The sequence below is a fragment of the Danio aesculapii genome, chromosome 16 (genome assembly GCF_903798145.1).
Source record: "Danio aesculapii chromosome 16, fDanAes4.1, whole genome shotgun sequence".
NCBI lineage: Eukaryota > Metazoa > Chordata > Actinopteri > Cypriniformes > Danionidae > Danio > Danio aesculapii.
The window spans coordinates 10,273,615-10,299,778 of NC_079450.1; the positions used below are offsets into that span (position 1 = coordinate 10,273,615).

The following is a 26,164-nucleotide window of genomic DNA, read 5'->3' on the forward strand; positions in this document are numbered from 1 at the left end:
TTTACAAGTTTAAAGCATTTTTAAAACAGTGCATGTTTGTAATTAATTACAGAGATTTTACCGTTGTTACTTCATCACCACAGCCGCATGTCAGTACAATTATAAAATAACACCCGTCAATCCGGGTTTGTGGACGTTATATCAGTTTTATTTTTTACATTAACATAATGGAAAGCCATACAGCAGTGGATATTAACGTGTATGCTGTCACATTTGCCATGCAAAAACTGTGTGTGTGTGTGTCATACATGCGACAAACATTTTCCCGGGAGTCTCCCGTATTTCAGACCCATCTTCCGTTTTGCACGTGAACTTTGTATTAACATTGTGTGACTCATCGTTCTCATCGACTCATTAACTCCACAACAAATACATCAAATAATCATTGGGAACGTTCTTACTGTAGTATTTCTCACAAATGTTACGTGAGATCTGCTTCCTTCATGTCTGTCACTGTGCTGTTTATCTGATGCAGCCGAGTCGGAGATTGAGGTACTCTCTGACAGGCAGCTACATTGTGTTCGAAGCAGAAAATTCCAATGTTCTGAAAGGTATAATAAATATTCTGATGGGTGTTTTGAGCTGAAACTTTACAGACACATTCTGGATACGGAAAAGACTTATATTAAATCTTGAAAAGGGTGCCTTTTAACACCTTTAAGACTTTTGAATTTCCTAGCTGTCGACAAGGGGTGCTGCAGCACCTTCATCACCCCTAGTTTCCATAGTTATGTGCATGAATCCAAACTGTTCACAGGTAGTTTCTATTTTGTTGAGTTAGACCCTACTCTGAATTAAAAGCTAAATTACTTACATTACCTTAATTACCATAATATAACTTAAAATTTTCCTAGTTACTTAGGTTCATGATTTTTACAATCCCATCCAGAATGCAGACAGCCCATATTTTTATGAGCACTTAGTTGCATACAGCTGACAAAATAATCATTCAGTAAGCTTTCTCTGTAATGGCCAGCACTGTCATTTAAAAATCATGTTAAATTAAGGCATTTTAGAAAAATCCAGTTGAATGACCAAAGTGCCTTCATACATCGGGATAAAACCTGAATGTACTTTGAGATTTATTTGAGCTGCAAAGAACAATGCTTAGTGTAATCCAAATACAACCAAACATCTTGGTTAAGTGGAATTTAACAGTCAGCAAGAAGAGGGAAACATATTGCGCTTGATCTTGTGCTTATCAACTGTTATAAATATTTATATATATTTTTTTATTGAAGTCATATAACTGAGGAAAACCTCTTTCAAGAGTTCAGACTTACAGTAGCTGATGATTGATCATAAAGCTTGTTTGGCATGTTGTCCTGGGAGAGAGCCCTTAGCTCATAAGATCCTCAAGCCTGGGGCTCCCTCCCGTTTGCAAGGCGAGAGGGGAGTTTGAGCACAGGTAGATCTGGAGAACTCCCCTGCTGTAGTAGCTAATGAACAGATAGTGATTGCTCTTAAGAGATAACTACTTACTAGGAGCATGTCTATGGTGCCGATTTGGATTAGTCAATTAACTTAAGTTGCATGTTTTTGGGCGGGGGGAGATAATAGATAATGCGGGACCACTTGCAAGCAATCATAAACACGTGGTCCTCTCGAAATAAGTTTATAAATAAACGTCATCTAAATCGGTCACATATACTGTATATGCCTTTTTATGTGCAACAAAGGTTTAGAACACCTGTTGAAGAACCTCTGAAGGAGTGGGCCAATAATAATAGGGGGAAACGAGGTGTAAAAGTTAAACAAAAACAGAAATTCTGTGAATGACAGATTTTATTTCAGTAATTCATTTCTCCAAACCTAAAATACAGAAAAACATACTTTGATAGAAATATTCTGTGAACTAATACAACAGGTCCTGCTTTCAAAGGTCCCAATGGCTTTTATATCCAAATGCTGCCTTAAAAGCTGTAGTGCCATGTTAAAAAAATGTGACAACGGGGTTTAAACATAGTCAAACGAGCAAGAAAGTAACAAAAATACTTGACGCAACCTACAGTATGCTACACAATATACCTGGTCATCAAAGGCAGACTATTGGCATATTTGAGGTCTTGAGTTTTTAGTGAATTAGGGTATCCTGGGCCAAATTAGCACATCTGACAGTCAAAGGAGATTGTTATCCCTTGGTTATACATAGACTTGGCTGGCTTGGACACATCGGTCCTTTCCCGACATTCCCCAATGTCCCAGAATACACTTTTTATTTTTTACCCCAGTGTTTTTGTTGATTCTACAGGGTATAATCACCTGTGTTTTACAAGACGCGTGTTGTGCTTGGCATGGCAACATTCTGTCTAGACGTGCTGGATATTTGGATGCAGCTGAGAAAAGCACGGAAAGTGAGGGTTATCTGGCTGGTTTCAAGTGCCTCTTTCAAGTCTTCCCACTTCATCAGAGACCTAAATGCAAAGTAATCAACGAGACAAATAAAATGTCACCTCAGTCGTCAGTTCCACAAAATGCTCCCGAGAGTTCAGTTGCCTGGCTTGCTTTGGCAATGGCTTTCTCTCCAACGAGTCCTGCAAGAGTGGTGCCTGTTTGAGGGGGACGTAAATCAAACCTCGTCCACCCCAAATTTAGGTGCTGGGAGATTTTGCTTCACCACACAAATACAGACAGAATGTCGACTCTGTCGTTAATACAAGTGGTGGAGTTTTCGAGGTCCGTCTACAGTTAATAGCATTTTGGCATCAGCTTTAATGGCTTCTGGTTGAGTCAATACTGGACGTTGCACTTTGGGCCAAACAGTCCTCGTTCTTAGAAAGCCTCTGCAGGAAACAGTTCGGCTTCTACATGAACGCTGTTGTCCATTCCCACTGACAGAACAAACGGCTGGTGCTTCAGATAAGTGAGTGGGTGATGATGTGGCAGAAAGGGGCATGACTTGTTTACAGATTCTCAGTATTGGCCATGACCCCATGGCAGGCGGCAGAGGTGTGATATGGATTTTGTGGGTGGGATCAAGGCCCGTTCTCATTGTAATGGATCGAGATGGGCCGGTCTCTCTGGACAGGCATGTAAGGCCAGTTGTAGCTGGAGCCGGAAAGCAGCATGTCACGTAACAGGGTCTCGATGGGCGTTTTGCCTACCAGCCGCACAAAGAACAGCTGTTCGATAACGGGAGAGGAAACGATGCGCAGGGAGGGAAGCCGTAACAACAGGCGGCCAAATCGGTTGGGTTGATTGGGATACTGGTTCCGCACATACTCCTCAAGAGCACACTGGGACTTCTCCTGGATGCTCTCCACATGGGCCACATCAGACAGACCCATGGCATCTAAAGTGGGAAGTAAAAACAGATGGCAAATTAAATATCACGATGTGGAGGTAAATGAAGCACAGAGCTATATCAGTGCACACTCAAAAGAATATATTTGTTGCTTGTTCAAACTACTTAATTAAATTGAGCTGAGATTTTGAGATCCACGAAGGTTTAGATAAGAGGGAAAAGCATGAAAATGTTAATGTCTGTCTGAGAAAAGTGTATAAAGTGTAGTGAGGGGTTTTCCAGCCTTAAAACATCTAGAATAATTGTAGAACAATAAAACTGACTACGCGGATTTCATCTATTGCGGGTTTTTTGAAGAGCGTAACTCCGCGAATAACGAGGGGCTATTTTTATCTTTATTTATTTTTTTAACAGATATTGCGATTTGATTTGTGATTTTATTTCGTAGTCAAGCTTCAGCTCAATCTGTATTGTAGCTTCTTACTGCTAAAATGCATTGAGTGTTGGTTAAAAAAAATAAATTTAAAAGATATTAACTTATATTATACTTTGCTGTTGCTTGCTACTATATTGAGTGTCACTGGCAGTACTTAGTTGACTTTTTAGCTAGACGCTCCTCGTGTATCCGCCTGTGGTGCTTTTTTAGGTGCTGGTTTTTGTATTTCCTTGTTCTGCGACAGCTCTTATAAATAACCTGCTTTTGTTTGGTGTCTATGACTTTGAAACCGAGATATTCCCATATTACCAACGTGCTGTTTTTCTTTGATAATAATTAGTCTATTAATGCTTTTGAAGTGGCAGATGCCATCACACTCGTTCAAGCTTTCTTTTTTGTTTGTTTTTTATTGTGGGCGGTAGTTCGGTTAAGCAATTCTGATTGGGCAGAACGAAAGTGTGCTCACTCAATTAGCTAGTAAGACTGGAACACAGACGGCATTTGCTCTAGGTGGGGGAAATTAAGTAATATATATTTCATATTGCAGCCTCTTGCAACATTTCAAATCGCGATTGCGATTCGATTTCGATTAATTGCACAGTCCTACGAGGGACCACTGTATATAAAAGTCAAAGTTATTTTGGAAATATTTTTTGTTGCCTGGTGCATATGGGAGGAAAAGATTTTGTCTTCTACAGGTGGTTTGTCAAGCCCACTCAGCTGCGCGAAGCACATTAAGAATTTCCAAAAACTTGATAAGAAATTATGTGGTGCATACGAAGAGACTCAACACGAAAAGACTCTCCAAGTTTGTAAAATCATGCCGTTTTAACCCCCTTCACCATCTCCTTTGTCCTGTGATTTATCATTGGTGTATGCATACATTTAATCCCGCTGAGCTTTAGTTCTGATAACAAAAGATTAATTGCTTCATATTTCTATGAGGCGAGGAGACCCGCTGAGTGGGACACAACCGCCACTTCTGTCTACGTCCCGTGAGTCTAGATTAAGACATCTACGGTTGCGGTGGGGAGCGTTTTGTAAGGGGGCCACTGATGCGTCAGTCCCTGGCGTAATGTCAGCACTGACAAGCCTTGCGTGCCTCGCCAGTTCCCTTCACACTGGCGCTGCATGGCAAAGGCATCCCCCAATTCTCTCTTTGTGTTTCACAGTGTGAACACGCGCTGGGAGCTGCCACCGGACTGCATCAGGCCGTCGTAGCCACTAGCTGACATTCGAGGCCTGTTGGGAGATGCGAGGTGATTGGAGGTTTGGACTGAGGTAACGGGCCACAAGAGTTTGTCTGTCCCTGTTAGCTCATGCCGGCGGGTCTCGGCAGGGGGTGGATGGGGGGGTTTTGGCTGGAATTGCAGGATGGATCACATTGATGCCCCTGGCTACAGAGGTTATGTAGGTCACGGCCAGACTGAAGCGATTCCCTCTTGCCGCAACTCAGCATGCATAATTCAGTCGTGTTGGTGGAAGCTGAGGTGGGGCGGGGGGCTGCTCGGCTGCTTTCAATAATAGATGGAAGCGTGAAGGAATGAGTGATAAAAAAATGAATCGAGAAACGGCCATCCATTTGGAAAAGTGCAGGTTGGAAAAGGGTTTCTGACAGCTTGAGCAGGTAATCAGAAATAATATGAACCAGTCGGCAAGACATCTATGAGTCTGGAGGTCTGTGCTTAAGTATTTGTAGTCCTGTCTGTTATGAATGGCGTACTCATTGGGAAACAACACTGGTTTGTTTGTAATGCATGTTATGTAATCAGGTTGGATGGCTGGTGTTTAAACACCATGGGTTAACCTCTTTGGCTATGGCAAATATCAAACTGAAACATCATGAAAGGAAAAACTACAAGGTCTCCAATGTGGAGATAAAGGGTCATATCATACACCCGGCGCAATAAGACACAAGACGCGTTTGGCGCGAAATGTTGCTATTTTCAGACCAGTGCAACCCTAAATTTCCCATTTTGCGCCACGTTGTTTAAATGGCAAATCCATTTGTGCCACTTTGTGGACTCATGAGTGTGCTGGTCTAGAAAGGAGTTAAGGTGTTAAGGTGCATTGTTGGCACGTTGCTATTTTGAGGAACTAAAATAGACCACGCCATTGAGCAACTAAATGCCTTCTCCACCTCGAGGGGCTTTTTTCAGTTCATTCTTGCTTATTTGATTTTGTATAATGTTTTTATTATTAGCAGTATTATTTTTTATACGCATATTTATATTTGTTTAAATAAAAACAAGCTTAAATTTGTCCACCTGTCGAATTTTGGACCATATGGGGCTTAAGAATAGGACATGTGTTTGGATTTAACTCAGTTTTCTGACCACACTTTGTTATTATTGCTCATTTATTTATTTGCTGTAAATTAGAACTGAATTTAGAAATAGTTTTGAAACAAATCTTTGCGCTTAACAAACAAAATTAAATATGTAGGCTAATGGATGTCTTCAGTGGAGTGTGTACAACACCGTTTCCTTATTCACGAAAGTAAAGGAGTAAAGAGATAGTGAAAGTAAAGGCCGAATGGAGAAGGCTAATTTTTTTTATCCTCACGCTGCAGAAAGTATGTTTAACTGTTTTCTCGCTAGTGAAGCTTTTAGTTTTTCCACTTACAGAGTCCGCCATGTAAATAGCAAATGCACCATGGCATAAGACAAGTGAATCTTAAAGGGAATGTGTGGGGAGACTCTGATTGGTTTAATGCACGTTATGCTCAAAATACACCCAGAACTCATTTAAAGAATAAGCACAACCTTGTTAAACCCTGCGCCGAGGTGCAAAGCATATTTTTCCATCATTTAAATAGCAAAAGTGGAATCGGACACGCCCTTAATGCTTTTGTGCTTTAGACTTTGCGCCTAGATCGTTAAAATAGAGCCCAAAATCTCTAAAACAAATTAGTGTTGACTCTTGTGGTAGAAGTAGTAGTTTAGTTCTTCTTACCGGAGGTGAAGAGTACGATAGACTTCAGGCAGGAGTACTCAGCAGTGTCCACCTGAAGGGCTTTCAGTTTTTCCACCTGCTCCTGAAAGACTCGTATGTGGTCCATGAAGGCCACCACACGCTCGGCGGACATGGGGGACGCGTGTAGTCCAGCGGCAGCCAGCAGGGGTGCTACATGCAGAGGCATTGAGCACTGAGCAGCATTCAGAACAAACAGCTCACTCCACGACATGCGTAACAGCGCCACCTACACACAAAAACAACACACACGGTTATCAGCTTATTCAAATATTTAGTAGAGACAAATGTTAAAATACACAATAAAAAAATTCATGACAAAGTCAAAACAATATTTTTTTGCTTGAACTTATTTTAATACACTAACCAGGTTTCAACTTAATATTTTAGTTAGTTTGATTGATGTGAGTTGAGAGGACTAGAAAAGTTCATTATATTCAACTAAAAAATGAAGACTGCAAGATTTCTTTAGTGTATTTACAACACAGGAATTTAAATTCAAAACATTTATTTTATCACTGCCAACTTTCATAGGAATAAACCACTCAAGTTTATTAGTTATTATTTACATACACATCAAGTGATTTTAGGTGGTTTACACCCATCCATGGTAAAATCACTGTAATGCTTTACTACTACGTTTTTCCATTACCATAAACATTATATTGATGCATAATATTCCAAAGTATTTTTTTTTTCTTTGGTTGATGTTACTAGGCTTTCTTACAACTCAACTTAACTACTTAAATAAAATACAAACCTTAAATTAACTATTAAAATAACTATGAAATAATATGTACAAGTTAAGCTTTTTTTTGGACTTATTCGTCCTGGTTGATGTTGCCAGGGTTTCTTTCAACTTAACTTAACTTTCAAAAATGCAAACCTTAAATAAACAATTAAAGAAAGGATAAATTAATATGTAAAAGTTATCTAATTAAATAATTTATTGATACATTATTATGTAACCAAGCTGTTTGAACATGGCAAAATAAAATAAAGCATTACAATAAAAATATTTTGAAAACTTTAATTAAAAAGTATAAAATTACATAAAGTATTTATATATTAAAATAATATAACCGAGCTGCTTGAATGGTGTATTACCATAAACAATATATTGATGCATAATTTTCCAAATTAGTTATTTTTATTTTATTTCCTGGTTGATGTTGCCAGGCTTTCTTACAACTTAGCTTAAATAAAATACAAACCTTAAATTAACTATTAAAAATAACTGTAAAATAATATTGAATTTACTTTTCCTGGTTGATTTTGCCAGGCTTTAACTTAACCTAATGTAACCTGACTTAAATTTTCTTGAAGTAACTTAACTTAAATTTACTTAACAACTTAAATAAATAATAAACCTCAAATTAACTATTAAAAATGACTATAAAATAATAGGTAAAAGTTTTTTTTCTGGTTGATGTTGCCAGGCATTCTTAAAAACTTAAAATGCAACTATTAAAATAACAATAAATGAACATATAAAAGTTACCTAAATAAATACTTTATTAATATATTATTATGTAACCAAGCTGTTTGAACAAGGCAATATAAAATAACTAAATAAAAATATAGTGTTTATGCATTAAAATAATATAATCAAGCAGCTTGAATATGGTAAAATTGCATTTAATTATTATTATGTGGCATTCAGTTTAGGTTTGCCATATTAAATTAAATTTTATTTTATTTAAATGTATTATTTATTTAAGTTTTGCTATATTCAAGGAGTGGTTATTAAATTAAATTAAATTAAAAGCAAAACTTTTTTAACTTTAATTTTTTTTTATTAAATAAATTATTATTAACCAAGCTGCTTGAATATTTAATTTAATTTAATTTAATTTAATTTAGCCATATTTAAGCAGCATGGAAATTAAATTAAATTAAAACTTTATTTTAAAACTATAAAATTAAATAAATGATTTCAATATTATATAACCAAGGTGCTTGAACATAGCTAAATAAATAAATAAATAAATAAATAAATAAATAAATATATATATATATATATATATATATTAAAATAAACTTTTAATATATTTTTAAAAACAATAAATAAAACACAAAATATACAAAATTACACTTGAAAATGATAACATTAAATCAGTTATCTTTGAACACGACCAATAAGCCAGCGATGTTGCTTTACCTGATCCATGAGCTGCAGGTCTGGAAAGAAAGGTATATTTTTGGCCCACTCCACAGCGCTGAACAGCAGACGCGCAGCCAGTTCACAGATGTTCTCGATGCCCATCAGGTTATTCGACTGCATACACTGGGCTCCATAGCGGGATGTGGGGTATGGTTCAGCCCGTAAGAGCAGAGAGATGAAGCCGGACAGGTAAGGCTGACCATTATATGGGTCACTTCCATTGCTCAGGTACTGTCCTGGACTGGACTGGGAGTTGGACATTCGACCCCTCTGGACAGCTGCGAAAAGAGAAAACAAAAAGAGCTGTTAGTGATGGATATTACAGTTGTTTCTGCAATTACTAGAGTCTATTTCTCAATACTGATTACTGCAAAATTCTTTACACTGTAGTTATCAAAACACTTCATATACACACACACACACACACACAGTTGAAGTCTTTATAATATAATATAATATAATATAATATAAAAATATTATAAATTAGCCCCCCTTTGAATTTTTTTCTGTTTTAAATATTTCCCAAATGATGTTTAACAGAATAAGAAATTTTCACAGTATGTCTGATAATATTTTTTCTTCTGGAGAAAGTTTTATTTGTTTTCTTTTGGCTAGAATAAAAGCAATATTAAATTTTTTATGAACCATTTTAAGGTCAAAATTATTAGCCCCTTAATGCTAATTTTTTTTTTCCGATCTACAGAACAAACCATCATTATACAATAACTTGTCTAATTACCCTAACCTGCCTAGTTAACATAATTAACCTAGTTAAGCCTTTAAATGTCACTTTAAGCTGTATAGAAGTGTCTTAAAAATATCTAGTCAAATATTATTTACTGTCATCATGGCAAAGATAAATAAATAAAAGATTATTGTTAGTATTTTTTAATTGTAGACAGACAGCTTCATTATATAATATTAATAAATAAATATTTGATTTAATTTTATAGTCTTTAAGATTGTATTTATTTAATGGTAAAAAGCCTGATGAAATTGACCTAAAAAAATACAAAAGTAATTCATTTAAATTTTTACAACAAATTAGATTTTATACTCGCTGTGAATTTTCAGAAGTCATCATTGATAAAGTATTGATAAATGTCTTCTAGTGACAAAAGTATAAGAATAATCTCTTAGAATTTTGACAACAAAATTGCTCGCTGTAAATTTTTGCTGAAATACCCAAAGTATTGATAAATGTCTTTTAGTGAGCAAAAAAAAAGTACAAGAATAATTTCTTTGGAATTTGACAACAAATTAGTTTTTAAACTCGCTGTCATTGAAGTATTGCTTAATGTGTTTTAGTGACGTAAAAGTACAAAAAGAACATTTGAATTAGACAACAAATTAGTTCACGCTCGCTGTGGGTTTTGCTGAAATAACCAAAGTATTGATACATGTGTTCTAGTCACACAAAAAAAAGTACAAACATTATTTCTTTGACAACAAATTAGTTTTTAGGCTCGTGGTGAAGTCATCAAAGTATTGATAAACGTGTTCTAGTGACCAAAAAGTACATCAATTATTTCTTTGAAATTTGACAACAAATTAGTTTTTATGCTCGCTGTGAATTTTTCAGAAATTGTTAAAGTGTTGATGTGTTTAATGTGCTCTAATATCAAAATAATTAAATAAAATAGTGTGGTTATTAGCAAACGGCTCAAGCAGAGGTTTCTTTTGTCTTGTACTGTAGTTTCAGCATCTGTGAAAGGCATCAGAGAAAGGCGTTTTACCAAGCTGCTTGAATATGACAATTTCATTTCATTTCGCCATATTCAAGCAGCTTGAAAGCTTTATTTTAAGCGGAATAAAATAAAATAAATTACTATTTTAATAGTATATAGCGCAGCACGGTGGCTCAGTGGTTAGCCCTGTCGCCTCACAGCAAGAAGGTTGCTGGTTCAAGCCCTGGCTGGGTCTGTTGGCATTTCTGTGTGGAGTTTGCATGTTCTCCCCATGTTGGCGTGTTTCCTCTGAGTGCTCAAGTTTCCCCCACAGTCCAAAGACAGGCGCTATAGGCGAATTGAATAAACTAAATTGTCCGTGTGGGTGGCGCAGTAGGTAGTGCTGTCGCCTCACAGCAAGAAGGACGCTGGTTTGAGCCTCGGCTGGGTCAGTTAGTGTTTCTGTGTGGAGTTTGCATGTTCTCCCTGCGTTCGCGCGGGTTTCCTCCGGGTGCTCTGGTTTCCCCCACAGTTCAAAGACATGCGCTATAGGGGAATTGGGTAGGCTAAATTGTCTGAACTGTATGAGTGTGTATGGATGTTTCCCAGAGATGGATTGCAGCTGGAAGGGCATCCGCTGTATAAAACATGCTGGATAAGTTGGCAGTTCATTCCGCTGTGGCGACCACGGATTAATAAAGGGACTAATCTGAAAAGAAAATGAATGAATGAAATTGTCCGTAGTGTAGGAGTCCGTGTGTGTGAATGAGTGTGTATGGTTGTTTCTCAATACTGGGTTGATGTTGGAAACATATGCTGGAATTGTTGGCGGTTCATTCTGCTGTGGTGACCCCTGATAAATAAGGGACTAAGCCGAAGGAAAATAAACCAAGCTGCTTAAGAATAACTAATATATAAGTCGTGTGTTTACTAACAATCGGGTGAAGCTGAGTTTTCTTGTGTTTTGTATTGTAGTTTCAGCATCTGTGAAAGTCATCAGAGGAAGGCGTTTGTCAGTGAGTAATGAGTGAGTTGCTGAAATGAGCTCTTTCACACTTCCTCAAACAAATGGTTCATCCAGAGGCGAAGGGCAAAACACGGGCCATTCCTGCACCCATGAGGCTCACTGCCCATTTGGGAAACACCTGTTTTACTGTCCCGCTGTCTGGCCAATAACTCCATCTACCATAAAGCAGAGCGAGCATGAAATGAGCAGACACACACGGAGCAAAAACCCCAAGGAAAATAGTATTGCTCTGAGATATCTTGAATGTAATAGAGTTTCATGTAAGTGTCACGTTTATCTTAGTTGGCTCTCAGAAATGACAGAGCAGAACAGGCCTGTATGTGTTTGTATAGTTTTATTATAGTCATTTAGTTCAAATATGTTTGTATGATATAATAGGAAATGCTTTCTAAAGGGGATATAGCATTAAGGCGGCTAATAATATTGACTAGGCCTTGACCGATAAATGATATATCATATCGCGATAAAATTTATATCAATAACAGTGATAGGCTCTGGATTACTCTAGATTGATCTAAGAGCCAATCACACAGCAGAAATGTGCATCAATGGGAATCTAAGAGTGTGTTGATATTAGGGATGCACTGAATTTTTGGCCACCGAACATTTATTGGCCCAAAATACGTTATGCCACTTATTGGACTCTCTAATTTTTGTGGCTTCAGCCATTGTTGGAATACTCTTTTGAAGCTATGGTTACACTGGGCTTTGTGTGTGCGAAATTCTGTCGTATGGCGCTGCGAAAAGGGGCGGGATTAAACAAGATGTTTAGACATTTAAAAAAGCCAGCGATTGCTCCATGTTTTGAATTTCTGTCCAGAGAGGTCCTGTTTTGTTCCTCGATTGGTCTCATGCAGTCAAGTGATGCGATTTCGCAGGTCAGAGTTCACCAAGCTTGAACTTTGCACCGCAGCGAACTACGAAACTTAACGCATGACCCCGCGTGTCCGGTCTGACGCATTCGCGTGCGTATGAATGGAAGTCTATGGGAGGAAAAGCCCAGTGTGACTGCAGCTTCAATCTGGAAGCATTAACATTAACTTCGAAAAACAAAATCGAAGTATATATATTGTTATTCAATATGGAAAATATTTATCAAGATTGCATTATTGTCATATTTCCCAGCCCTAATTTTGACCTTAAAACGGATTTAAAAATAATAAAATCTGCTTTTATTTTAGCCAAAATAAAACAAATAAGACTTTCTCCAGAAGAAAAAATATTATAGGAAATACTGTGAAAAAAGTTCTTGCTCTGTTTAACATCACTTGGGAAATATTTGAAAAATATGAGAAAAAATATCATTATATGCATGTGTGTACAGTAAGTGTGAATTATTTGTTTATTTTATGTGCAGTGTAATACTAAAAATAATTCTAAAAATATTAAATAATTAAAAAAATTGTAAATGATTTAGGTATTTAGCTTTTTTTTACTCTCAATGGAGTAATAATATCACCTAATAATATGTTATTATGATTATTATTTGCTTTTAAATAGGATTATATCACATATTTACTGAATCTCTTTTTAGTAAATGAAATGTACGCTTTTATTGAATACTTTTATGCAAGTTTAATCAACGAAATATTTGTTCTGATACATTATGAAATGCTTTAAATTTGGTCCTAATTTTCACAGATATGTAAATAACATTCATAATGATTGTAATTAGTTTAGTTTTTAGGATATTAATAAATTAAATATAATTATAATTTACAACAGCAACAAGAAAGGCCTGTGACTTCTACAATGAATAGATTGTTAGTACTGATTGCTGTTTAAAAGCTCCGTCTGATATACAGTGATCTAGATGGATAATTGATCCTTATTTGAGATTGTCAGAATCTCCACCAATCACAAAATTTGCAACTAAAAAAAAAGAAGTGACAAACTTTTGCTATTAGAAAAGGATGCTGGATGCGAGTCCAGACCTAAATAAATAAATTGGGGACGGTACGATTTTTCTTAGTGTTTGAAAGTTTTACCATGACTGCAATTATTTAATCAAATATAAATAGTGATAGTAAATATGGTGATCTTGTGAAATATTAAATTTTTTAAAAAATATTTAAAACTACATTTTTATTTAAGTTTTATATATTTAAAATTGTAATTTATTGCTGAATTTTCAGCACTTTTCTTCTGTCTTTTTTTTTTAATCATTATTCTAAATGTTGGGGTGTCACAGTGGTGCAGTGGGTAACACGACTGCCTCACAGCAAGAAGGTCGCTGGTTTTAGCCTCAACTGGGTCAGTTGGGATTTCTGAATGGAGCTTGCATGTTCTCTCTGTGTTGACGTGGGTTTCCTCCAGGTGCTCCGGTTTCCCCACAAGTCTAAAGACATGCGGTACAGGTGAATTGAATAAGCTAAATTGTATTAGTCTCCATAGTGTATTAGTGTGAATGCGAGAGTGTATGGGTGTTTCCCAGTGATGGGTTGCAGCTGGAAGGGCATCCACTGCGTAAAACATATGCTAGATAAGTTGGCGGTTCATTACGCTGTGGTGACCCCTGATTAATAAAGGGACTAAGCTGAAAAGAAAATGAATGAATTTAAAATTTTTCAGTATTTATTGAATATAAAGTTGAAAAGAATAGTGATTATTTTACTTTTTTTTTTTTTATCAAAACTTAAAATGTTTACTGTCATTTTTTTTTATCAATTCAATGCATCTTTGCTAAAAACAAAAGAATAAAAAAACAACAAACAAAAAAATGTATTAGCCCTCCTTTGTATCATTTATTCTTTAATTCTTTAAATATTTCTCAAGTAATATTTAAGGAATTAAGGACATTTACTTCAATATTTTTTCTTCTAGAGAAAGTCTTATTTGTTTTATTTCAGCTGGAATAAAAGCAGTTTTTTTTAAACCATTTTAAGGTCAATATTATTAGCCCCCTTAAGCAATATTTGCTTTCGATTGTCTACAGAACAAACCATCGTTATACAATGACTCGCCTAATTACCCTAACTTAATCTAGTTAAGCTTTTAAATGTCACTTTAAGCTGAAAAGTAGTATCTTGCAAAATATCCAGTCAAATAGTATGTACTGTCATCATGGCAAAGATAAAATAAATCAGTTATTAGAGATGAGTTATTAAAACTATTATGTTTAGAAATGTGTTGAAAAAAAAAATCTCCGTTAAAGAAAATTGGGATAAAAAAGAACTCAAATTTAACAGGAGGGCTAATAATTCTGACTTCAACTGTATTCACTCAAATAGAAAACAGGTCATGTTAATTTGTTAAAACTTACAATGTTCGTGTATATTTGACCACAGAAATACTGCCTAGATTTTAAGATTGAAACTTCCTGTTTGTGTGAACAGTGAAAGACAATGGGGGAGCATTTACTCCGGTTAATATGAGTAAACTCAGACACACAGCAGTGAACACACAGTCAGAGCCATGTTGTGCTGAACTGCATTCTGATGAGGATTCTCTGATCAGTCAATAAGTGAACGTGCTTCACGTGTGCTGGAGGATTAACACTCAGAGGTCAAAAGTTATGGCAGCTCAACTTTCCTGTTCCTAGTTTGCTTTCGCTCACTGTGGTTCAGTCCTGAAACTGGTTAAAGCTCCAGCATACCATAAAAAGAGGAGGAGGGCGGATCAGGTGTGCAATATTTGCTGAGCAGAAACGTGTGGCATTGAGGTGTTTGACCACATTTCTGCACTAAAGGCAAGACACAGCAGGTGAACAGGGGGGAAATCCACCTTTAAAAATGTGTGTTGTCATTGAAGTTTACAGACACAAATTGATAAAGTGCTAAAATAAAAAATAAATGAATATGTATTTTGGATGTTTTCTTTATATTAGACTGAAAAAAGCCCAGAATCTCTGAATTGATGGGTGTTTTTTGTTTGTTTAGTCTTAATGTATCTTGAATGTAAACATTACAATTAGAGCAATTCAGACTAAAATAAGACACAATAAGATACTTAAGACACAAGCTATGAATCAAAAAATATTTCTGTCATTCGTTGTCATTTTACAGCAATGTAATGTTGTGGTCAAATTGAGATTCACAAGCAGGCAGCAATTAATTTCAATGAATACTTAATAGTTACACGTTTTTAAGTTCATGCAAAATTCTGAATCTAGCACATTCCTATATTCCCACATCCAGTGCATCCGGAAAGTATTCATAGCGCTTCACTTTTTCCACATTTTTTTTTTTATTACAGCCTTATTCCAAAATGGTTTAAACTCATTTATTTCCTCAATTCTCCACACAATAGCCCATAATGACAATGTGAAAAAAAGATTTATTGAAATTGTTGCAAATTTATTACAAATAAAAAAAACCTGAAAAATCACATGTACATCAATATTTACAGCCTTTGCAGTGAAGCTCTAAATTGAGCTCAGGTACATTCTGTTTCCACTGATCATTCTTGAGATGTTTCAGCAGCTTATTTGAAGTTCCCTGTGGTAAATTCAGTTGATTTGAAAAGGCATACACCTGTCTATATAAGGCCCCTATATAAGCATGAAGACAAAGGAATTGTCTGTAGACCTCCGAGACAGGATTGTCTCGAGGCACGAGGCACAGTGGCCTCCATCGTCTGTAAATGGAAGATGTTTGGAACCACCAGGACTCTTCCTAGAGGTGGCCGACCATCTAAGCTGAGTGATCGGTGGAGAAGGGCCTTAGTCAGGGAGGTGATCAATAACCTGATGTTCACTCTGTCTGAGCTCCAGTGTTCTTCTGTGGAGAGAGGAGAACCTTACAGAAGGACAACCATCTGTGGAGCAATCCACCAATCAGGCCTGTATGGTAAAGTGGGCAGACGGAAGCCTCTCCCCACCTGGAATTTGCCAAAAAGCATCTGAAGCACTCTCAGACCATAAGAAACAAAATTCTCTGGTCTGAAGAGGCTAAAATTGAACTCTTTATAGTAAATGCCAGGTGTTGCGTTTGGAGAAAACTAGGTACCGCTCATCACCAGGCTAATACCATCACTACAGTGAAGCATGGGGGTGGCAGCATCATGCTGTGGGGATGTTTTTCAGCTGAAGACTAGTCAGGATAGAGGGAAAGATGAACGCAGCAACATACAGAGACATCCTGTATGAAAACCTGCTTCGGAGTGCTCTTGACCTCAGACTGGGGCGATGGTTCATCTTCCAGCAAGACAATGACCCAAAGCACACCGCCAAAATATCAATGGAGTGGCTTCACAACAACTCGGTGAATGTCCTTGAGTGGCCCAGCCAGAGCCCAGACTTAAATCCTATTGAACATCTCTGGAGAGATCTGAAAATGGCTGTACACCGTCGCTTCCTATCCAACCTGATAGAGCTTAAAAGGTACTGCAAAGAGGAATGGGCAAAAATTCCCAAAGACAGGTGTGCCAAGCTTGTGGCATCACATTCAAAAAGACTTGAGGCTGTAATCGCTGCCAAAGGTGCATCAACAAAGTATTAAGGAAAGGTTGTGAATACTTCTGTACATGTGATTTTTCAGCTTTTATTTTTAATAAATTTGCAACAATTTCAAAAACTCTTTTTTCACATTGTCATTATGGGGTATTGTGTGTTGAATTGAGGAAATAAATAAGGCTGTAACATTTTTAAAAAATGTGAAAAAAGTCAAGCGCTATTGAGCTTAAATTGTCATTTAACTAGGTTAATTAGACAAGCAATTGGACAACAAACTGGTTTATTTAGTAGCCAATCGAAAAAATGCTTTAAATACTTTCCAGATGCACTATACATTTTTTTTCTTCGATTGGCTACTAAATAAACCAGTTTGTTGTCCAATGGCTTGCCCAATTAACCCAGTTAAATGACAATTTGACCTACTGTCATGGCAAAGAAATGAATTTAAGAAATGAGTACAGCACTTAAACAGTTAAAACACTGCTAAAAAAATAGATAAAATTTTGTTTTCAACTGTGCATTTCATTTATTTCAGATTTGATGTCTGAAAATAAATAATAATAATCATAATACATACATATTTACTCATTTTAAATAAGTTACCAAGTCAACATTTCCCTAATAAGCTTTTTTATCCAAAATTGTAAATCTGTTTCAGATTTTTTTGAGTTTTTTTTATTTAAATATAATTTATTATAAAACTTTTATTATAGAATTATTTAGATTTTATTTAGCTTTATTTAGGTAGAAATTGTGTCATATTTGAAATACAAATTTTGCTGAATCATTTCAAATTGCTTAACAAAGAGAGATCTTTCTGAAGTGTAATCTCAGTCTAGTCTCGGTCTAGTGATCATCGCTGTATTTTAAGACTATGTATTCATGGTGAATCCTGAGCGTCTGGCCTGCCGGAGGTCACCTGTATACAAACGGGTTGAACAGCAGGATTAACCGATGAAGCAGGTGGCAGGGTGATATTTACCCAAACCCCACAGAGAGCCGCCACATTTGGACTTTGCTATGATCCTGTCTATTATTAATGTTTACTTTCCATTGACCTATATTTGACCCTGCGCATGGGAAGCGAGTGACTTACAGGTCATGGGATGAAGTCACAGTTTCATCACGTTTGCTGAAACAAATGTTAACTGCGTCTGCGTTTGTACTGCCAATCCTGTGTCAATATGACTGTACAAATACTGACTTAAATCATTTAAGTATATTTACAAAATGCTTTAATAATATGCCAGGATTACATATTTGTTGTAGATTTGAACTTTTTTTTATAGTGTTACCATTTTTTAAGTCGTCTGCTCTTGGTAGGGTTTTTATTTTTATCTAAATATTTTTTATCTTAGTATCACTGATATAAGTTTATAGTGTTTATACAAATACTACTTTTAGCATTTTAAGAATTCCACTGTAAAAATGCTGGGTTCCTCATAATTCCTTGATGTTGTCTCAACACAATTCACTTAAGTTAACTGTTTGTAAAAAAAGTGGATTGAACATAAAACCGTTCAGTTTTCCCCAAAAAACCATCAATAATTGTGTTGATTCAGCTCATTTTAAATAAGTAGTTTGAAAAGCAGCAATAATCTTTTTTTTTTTTGAGTGTAGCTTTCTAGTAATAAATACATTATTATTACACATTGTATAAGATTTAGCAATTAATTACTAATTTTATAATTATTTAGCATTAGTTAATACATTTAACAATAATAAGCAATTATTATTAATAAAAATAATTATTGTTAATAATAATAAGCATCAAATATCAATGTTACTTTATAAAAATATGTTTAAAAATAGTGTTATCAAATTATATTGTATGATATTATAAAATAAAAAAATTAACAAAAGAAATTTATCAAATTATATCTTTACATAAATATATATTATTATTTATATATTTTTATGAAATTAAAAAATATAATTTTATGAAATAAAGAAAAAAATAGTTTTTTAATAATCATATTTATTAATAAATTAATATAGGTAATAAACAAATACTTCAGTTTATTTCAGCAAGCTGCCAAGAAAATACTTTAATAACTACTAAATGAAAACATGAACAATTTAAATTAAATAAAAACTTTTGACTTATGAATTGTTACACACACAGTGCACAGCATAAATGAGTATACCACCTTTGAAAATCAATATTATCTATTTCTCAGTGAATATAGGCAATATATTTTCCTACATTTAAACCAAACAGTTTCATTAAACAGTTATATCCATTAAAATAAGAGTTTGGTCACCTAACATGTTTAGGAATCGAAAAAATAATACATTTAAATTTAAATTAGGAGAATTACAAACTTGAGTTCTTGTTTTTTCCTATTTTTGACTATTGAATAATCTAATCTTACATATATTGTAAAACATCCTATAGGAAGTATTCTTTTAAAAGCGCGATGTGTATGGATTTATGCTGTATATATGATATTATTTTATCATTTTACTGTCGCCTGGTCAGACAAGCCCACCCTGAAGTCTCTCTATGCATACTGGTCTCTAGACATGACTGAAGTCTATGATATTTTGAGTGCTAGCCTTTCTTCATGTGAATGTCAGTCTGTACTGGTCGTTTTCTGGTTTTGTCAAAGGTCACAGCCTTGCGCATGGAACATTCCAGCAGACGCACGTACTTGCAGAAGCCTGTGGAACTGACAAGGCAATCACACTGCTTTCTTTCAATCAGAGGAGCCCTTTGTCAAGCTGGAATGTCAGTCATGTCAAGAGCAGCCGTGAGGTGTAAAAACAGGTAGAGCGATGATGAAGAAGAGCACTCGGAGGAAGATCAGCTCGAAGACTAAGACATGAACATGCTAGCTCAGTCCTGCAGCTCCAGCATTTCAACTTCTTCACATCAATGTGTTGCTGTGGCACTCCTAACAAGAGTGTTTATGCAGAAATGTCTTAAAAGAACTATTTTTGGTGGGACTAAGAATCTTTAAGTGAGTAGTTTTTATTAGTGAGTAGTTTTTTTCTTTATATATATATATATATATATATATATATATATATATATATATATATATATATATATATATATATATATATATATATATATATATATATATATATATATATATATATATATATATATATATATATTAAAAGAACCTTTAGTCTAGTGGAAAGGTTTTATAGAAGTAAAAGGTTCTTCGTGGAACCAACAATAAAGATAAAGGACACTATCATACACCCAGCGTAATAAAGCGCAAGACGTGTTTGCTGCGACCTGTTGCTATTTTCAGACCAGTGCAACCCTAATTTTCACATTTTGCGCCACGTTATTCAAATAGCAAATTCATTTGCACCACTTTGTGGACTCATAGGTGTGCCAGTCTAGAAAGGAGGTGTGTTAAGGCACATTGTTGGTGCGCTGCTATTTTGAGGAACCGAAATAGACTGCGCAATTGACCAGCTGAAAGCAGGTCTAAAGTCCAGCGCAGAGCGCGTTAGTTGTGCGCCTAGCTTACACATTGCTCAATACACACAGAATGTACAGCACTATGCAAATATCTTTACAAATATCTTTTAGTTTTGAAACAAATCTTTGTGCTTAACAAACAAAATTGAATATGTCGGCTAAAGGATGTCTTCAGTGGAGTTTCCTTATCAGTTCACGAAATTAAAGGAGTAAAGTAAAAAGTAAAAGTAAAGTAAAGAGGCCGAATGGAGGAGGCTCATTCTTTATCCTCGCGCTGCAGATGGTTTGTTTAACTGTTTTCTCACTAGTGAAGCGTTCAGTTTTTCCACTTACAAAGTCCGCCATGTAAACAGCAAATGCGCCATGGCATGATACAACTGACTCTTCAAGCAAATGGGAGATGAGACTCTAATTGGTTTAATGCACGTTATTTCCAAAACACACCCAGAACTCATTAAGGGAATAACCACAACCCTGTTAGACCATGTGCCGGGGTGCAGAGCGTATTTTTCCATCTTTAAAATAGCAAAAGTGGATTCGGACATGCCCTTAATGCTTTTGTGCCATGCGCTTTAGACTTTGCGCCTCGATCTTTAAAATAGAACCCAAAACCTTTATTTTGAAAAGTAAAGAATTGCTCACTCACATTCACGCCTAAAATAAAAGCTCATTCTTAAACTTAAATCTCTGATTCCATTAAGAACCTTTAATATCTGTGGAACTTTCCATTGAAAAAGGTTCTTTATAGTTTTGATTTTTAGACTTATTCAAAAATTATCTAAACAAGCTCTATAACAGAATCTTTGAGGAACAAATAGGTTCTATGGATAGTAATGGTTATTCAAGAACCATCTATGCATTCATTCATTAACTTTCTTTATGGCTTAATCACTTTATTAATCAGGGGTCACCACAGGGGAATGAACCGCCACCATCTATTCAAATAAAGCATTTTCATTTTTCAGGGAACATTTACATTATAATAGAAAATGTTCTTTTTGGTTTTTAAAATATTCTTTACACCACAAATGTTTCTTTCAAGAACTGTTCACTAAAAGTTTCTAAGGAGAACCAAAAATGGTTCTTCTGTGTCATTGCTGCAAAAAATATGTTTTTACAACAGTCATGTTTAACAGAGCAAGGACATTTTTCACAGTATTTCCTTTTTTTCCTTCTGGAGAAAGTCTTATTTCTGTTAGTTTGGCTAGAATACAAAAAAGTTAAACAATATTATTAAGAATTTAAAATTTTGATTGGCTACTTAAACCACTCTTGTCCAGTGACTTGATTAATTCACCTAAATTAGTTAAGTCATTAAATTAATCTAAACACTCAACAAAAAAAAAAAAGATTTTTGCTGCTTGTTAAAACTACTTATTTAAAATGAACTGAAACAACACAGTCCACTTAAATTTGTAAAAACACTTTTTGTTTATTATTTAGCATTTTTACAATGTAGTTACAGGTTACAGAGTAATTTAGATGCTATCAAGGAACCTTTAATAATTCTTGAATTATTAAAATGTTCTTGACACTTAGGAAAACATGGTTCTGTAAAAATTGTTCCCCGATACCACTTTTCCTCCATAATAATTCATGTTCTATAGCCAGAGCCTGAACTCAGCCAGGCAATTTAAAGGTTATCAAGAACCATTCATGTGCAAGGAGTGATGACATGCTGTTCCTCAATATAACCCATTTAACTCATTACACATCTCTGTGTTTCTACAGGTAGTCTGGCACTTCTGTGCTGTTGTTCACAGTACTGGGAGTCATTCTAGAAAACTGAGCACAATTTTAGACATGCAAAGCAACATTCATTCGGCTTAGTCCCTTTATTTATTAGGGGTCGCCACAGCGGAATGAACCGCCAACTAATTCTGCATATGTTTTACATAGTACTGCGTTGCAGCTGGAAGGGCATCTGCTGAGAAATATCCATACACTCACATTCACACGCACACTCATACACTACGGCCAATTTCGTTTATTCAATTCACCTATAGCGCATTTCTTTGGAAACCCACGCCAACATGGGGAAGACATGCAAACTCCACACAGAAATGCCAACTAACCCAGCCGGTACTGAAACCAGTGACTTTCTTGCTGTGAGGCGACAGTGCTAACACTGAGCCACCATGTCGCTCATGAAAAGTAATAAAGACATCTAAAATTACTACAATACTCAAACTTTTAGGCCTGGACTTGACTCACAAACCAATCTTTACATCCCGAAAACTCATTTTCTGTAATTGGCAATACACAGAATGGTTCAAAAATGGAAAGAGCCACTCTTGAACAGAGTGTGTGTGGAAAATGGGTATAAAAGATCCATTTTAGAAACCAAAAGTGGCTTGTAGAGCTTTCATGTTAAAGAATGTACATCCAAAAACACATCTTATTTACGGGAAAAAATGCATTCGGGCACAGTATGTAATTTTCGCAGCTAGAGGGCGCACATTCACAACAAACAAAGATGTATTTTGAAGACGCAGTGAATAACTGTGGAATCGTGGGAGTTGTGGTCTTCATTACATCGAAAGGGACTATTGCAAAGATTATGTTCATGGATGAGCTTTCAACACTTATTAGTATGGTATCAAGACTAAAAAGCAGCAGAGCTTTTATTATACCACAGCCCACCACTTTATTTAATGCTAAATACACTAAGTTTCTGAGGAATGCTTCTCTGTGCAGTTTATTTAAATGCACAACATATAACAGAATCATTGGTATTTCCCTGTTTTCTATAAAAGAAAACCAGAAATCAAGGGTTTATGATGGTATAAGCATGATGACCATGATATGATGGATATTTCTCTGACTTCAAAACATTTGGGATGATGTAAATACACAAGTCAGCAAAATATATTACACTGTTGTAGTGTTGGGCAGCTCTGTGGTTAGCACTGTCTGGGTCAGTTGGCATTTCTGTGTGGAGTTTGCATGTTCTCCATGTGTTGGTGCGTGCTTCCTCTGGGTGCTCTGGTTTCCACAGTCCAAAGACATGTGCTATAGGTGAATTGGATGAACTAAATTGACCTTAGTGTGTGAATGCGAGAATGTATGGGTTATTCTCAGTGCTAAGTTGTGGCTGGAAGGGTATCCGCTGTGTAAAACATATGCTGGAACAGTTGGCAGTTCATTCCACTGTGGAGACCCCTGATAAATAAGGGACTAAGCCGAAGGAAAATCAATGTTCTAGAGTTTTTTTGGGGATATTTTAATAATAACAAAATCTTACATATTGTGCCTTTAAGATGTTTCTTCTGTGCTTTTTTTAAATAGAGAAGGTCACGTTCTGTTGTCTACAATCTTCACTGAAAAGTACAGTACATGCGTATGTAAGGGTCTCTGTAGCCGCCGGCAGCGTGATTCTGTCCCATTCATTACCAAACACACGTGATGCACACGTAGGAGGAGAGAGTGGGATTTCTGAGCGCTGCACAACACAAAGAACCTTACAGCCAAACACATTTGACCTCATCAAATACAAGCAGAAACTATGCCGAAGTTCACCAATTTCAAGGCTGCCGATGATCTAAAAGCATTATCTGCCTGATTATGTGAGAGCATTCTAAACATTTGTTCAGACTAGCGTTCATCTATTCATGATCAAACACACATAAAGGATGTTTCTTGTTTCATTCTTTGCATTGATGCATTAATATTCCTATCTGAGATAGGAATGTTATCTTGGAGTCTTGTGCTTGAGCTCATTCGTCACGGACAGCACACCACCAAATCTGTTTATCTATATCACTCTCAAGGACTACAAGAACTTATCAGAGACAAATAATTAGCAGTATTGCATGAACCTACAATGACCAGGTGCCAACACACATCGTATTATACCATGCATGCATAAAAGACAATTATGGATGCTTCATGTAAAATATTGAGAGTCTCAGACATAATAGTAAAGACTAGGGAAGTAACGATTCACGATTCGATACGATTCACGATACTAATCTCAAGATTCACGATTTAGTCACGATTTTTTAACAAAATTATTTAAAACAAATTTAAGGTGAAGAGCCCTTTCATTTTTTTCTTAAATGTTGCACATTTTTTGCAAAATAATATATTTTCTGCCATAATTAATTTGTTATTTTATAAACAATTAAATTAAAATTAATAATAATACAAACTAAAGAAGACTCATTAATATAAACAAACTAAAACTGTGACTGTGCTGCGATTTTACATTTTTTTAAAAGAAAGATCAGAATATCTCTGTTTTCTGGCAGAAGCTGAGGTCTTTGCACATTTACAATGTCCTCTGCTGATGAAAACACTCTTTCACTGGGTACTGAGATGGTTGGTGTGGAGAGGAAAGCCTTTCCTAAACCAGAGATCAGTGTGTACAGAGGTGGTCATTAGGCCCTCTGCTACAGGGGACTGGCCACTGGCATAAACTGAAATATTCAATAATAATAAGCAAATTATTGAAATATATAGAAACTAATTTGAAAAGGAGAGGGTAAAAATAATCTAATACCTGTATAACGTTCTCTTTCAGTCTGAAAAACATCTTCACACTTTCACTATGAAAACACTGATGCACCGTGTGATCTCTGTAGCACTCGTTAGAGCAATCGGAGCTGGAAATCATCCGGTGTGGTGAAAAATCCCCCCTGCAATCGAGTTCGCTTAGGACCCCAATGGATCGTCTGCGTTGAAGGCTATTTTCGCGATACCTTGTTAATCCTCTTTACAAAATAAAAGTGCACACTAAATATAAAGTACTAAGCGAAACGCTAAACATATCTCACCAAATTGCTGAATGTTAGGTTGTGTTGGAAAGTGAGCAAATTCCTACTACCCAACATCTTAAATTATATTGACGTCAAATACTGACATTTATTTGTCAGTCATGGCAACCAAAATCCAACATCTTATAGACGTCATAGTGGTAACGTCCACACAACGTCAAGCTGTAACATCATTAGATGTTGATATTTGGTTAATTTTAAGTTGGATGTTGGGCATTGACGTCGGTCTGATGTTGAATTCTGATGTCAACCCAATTTTCATTTCCAAACAAAACACAACGTCCCCACAACATTGAGGTACAACGTCAATCTAACGTAATTTTGGCATCTTGTGCCTGCTGGGTGTTTAAGGCCATTTTGGTCATCATACAGTAAACATTTGTCATTTTCTCATCAGTGACATGCATCTACACAGTCTCTGGGTCAATGTGTGTAAAGCTTTTGAACATCATCTTGGAAACTTTTAATCCTTTTAAACATTCATTCATTCATTTTCTTTTCAGCTTAGTCCCTTTATTAATCCGAGGTCCCCACAGAGGAATGAACCGCCAACTTATCCAGCACATGTTTTACGCAGCAGATGCCCTTCCAGCCGCAACCCATCTCTGGGAAATACTTATAAAGAGTTTTGTGAAATTATAAATCGCCATGTCTTAAGGTAATGGTAAGACAGATTTTTCTAATCCCCATAGACAAGAAAAAATAAAGTAGTGACTGCAGGTTAAAGGAAAGTAATGGAGTAAAAGTACTGATACAGCACTTAAAATGTACTCAAGGGAAAGTAAAAGTGCACATTTTTAAAACTACTCCGTAAATTACAATTCCTGAGGAAAAACTACTCAATTACAGTATTTTGAGTATTTGTAATTTGTTACTTTACACCACTGGTGTTCTGTGTATTATAGTACTATCATCATTGATTCAGCCTAGTTTCCCAGCATTGTTTGTTAAAGATTATTTTTCAATAAATGACGTTTAATATAAGTAGCAGGATTTAAAATTGCTTGTATGGCAAACCACAGAAATAGAGTTAGATATGTGAAG

The 26,164-nt window shown here is 35.7% G+C and overlaps 1 protein-coding gene across 2 annotated transcripts in view; it reads right to left on the reverse strand.

Moving 5' to 3' along the window:
• Nucleotides 1-1,767: 1,767 nt before the first annotated feature.
• Nucleotides 1,768-26,164, reverse strand: part of nr2f5 (nuclear receptor subfamily 2, group F, member 5) — a 103,621-nt gene continuing 79,224 nt past the window's right edge. For both annotated transcript variants that reach the window (XM_056476292.1, XM_056476291.1), the window contains 3 exons: nt 8,815-9,095; nt 6,636-6,882; nt 1,768-3,292 (listed from right to left, as the gene is read on the reverse strand). In XM_056476292.1, the coding sequence (XP_056332267.1) occupies nt 2,976-3,292; nt 6,636-6,882; nt 8,815-9,078 (828 nt within the window). In that variant the 5' untranslated portion in view covers nt 9,079-9,095 and the 3' untranslated portion in view covers nt 1,768-2,975. The remainder of the gene's footprint in view (nt 3,293-6,635; nt 6,883-8,814; nt 9,096-26,164) is intronic.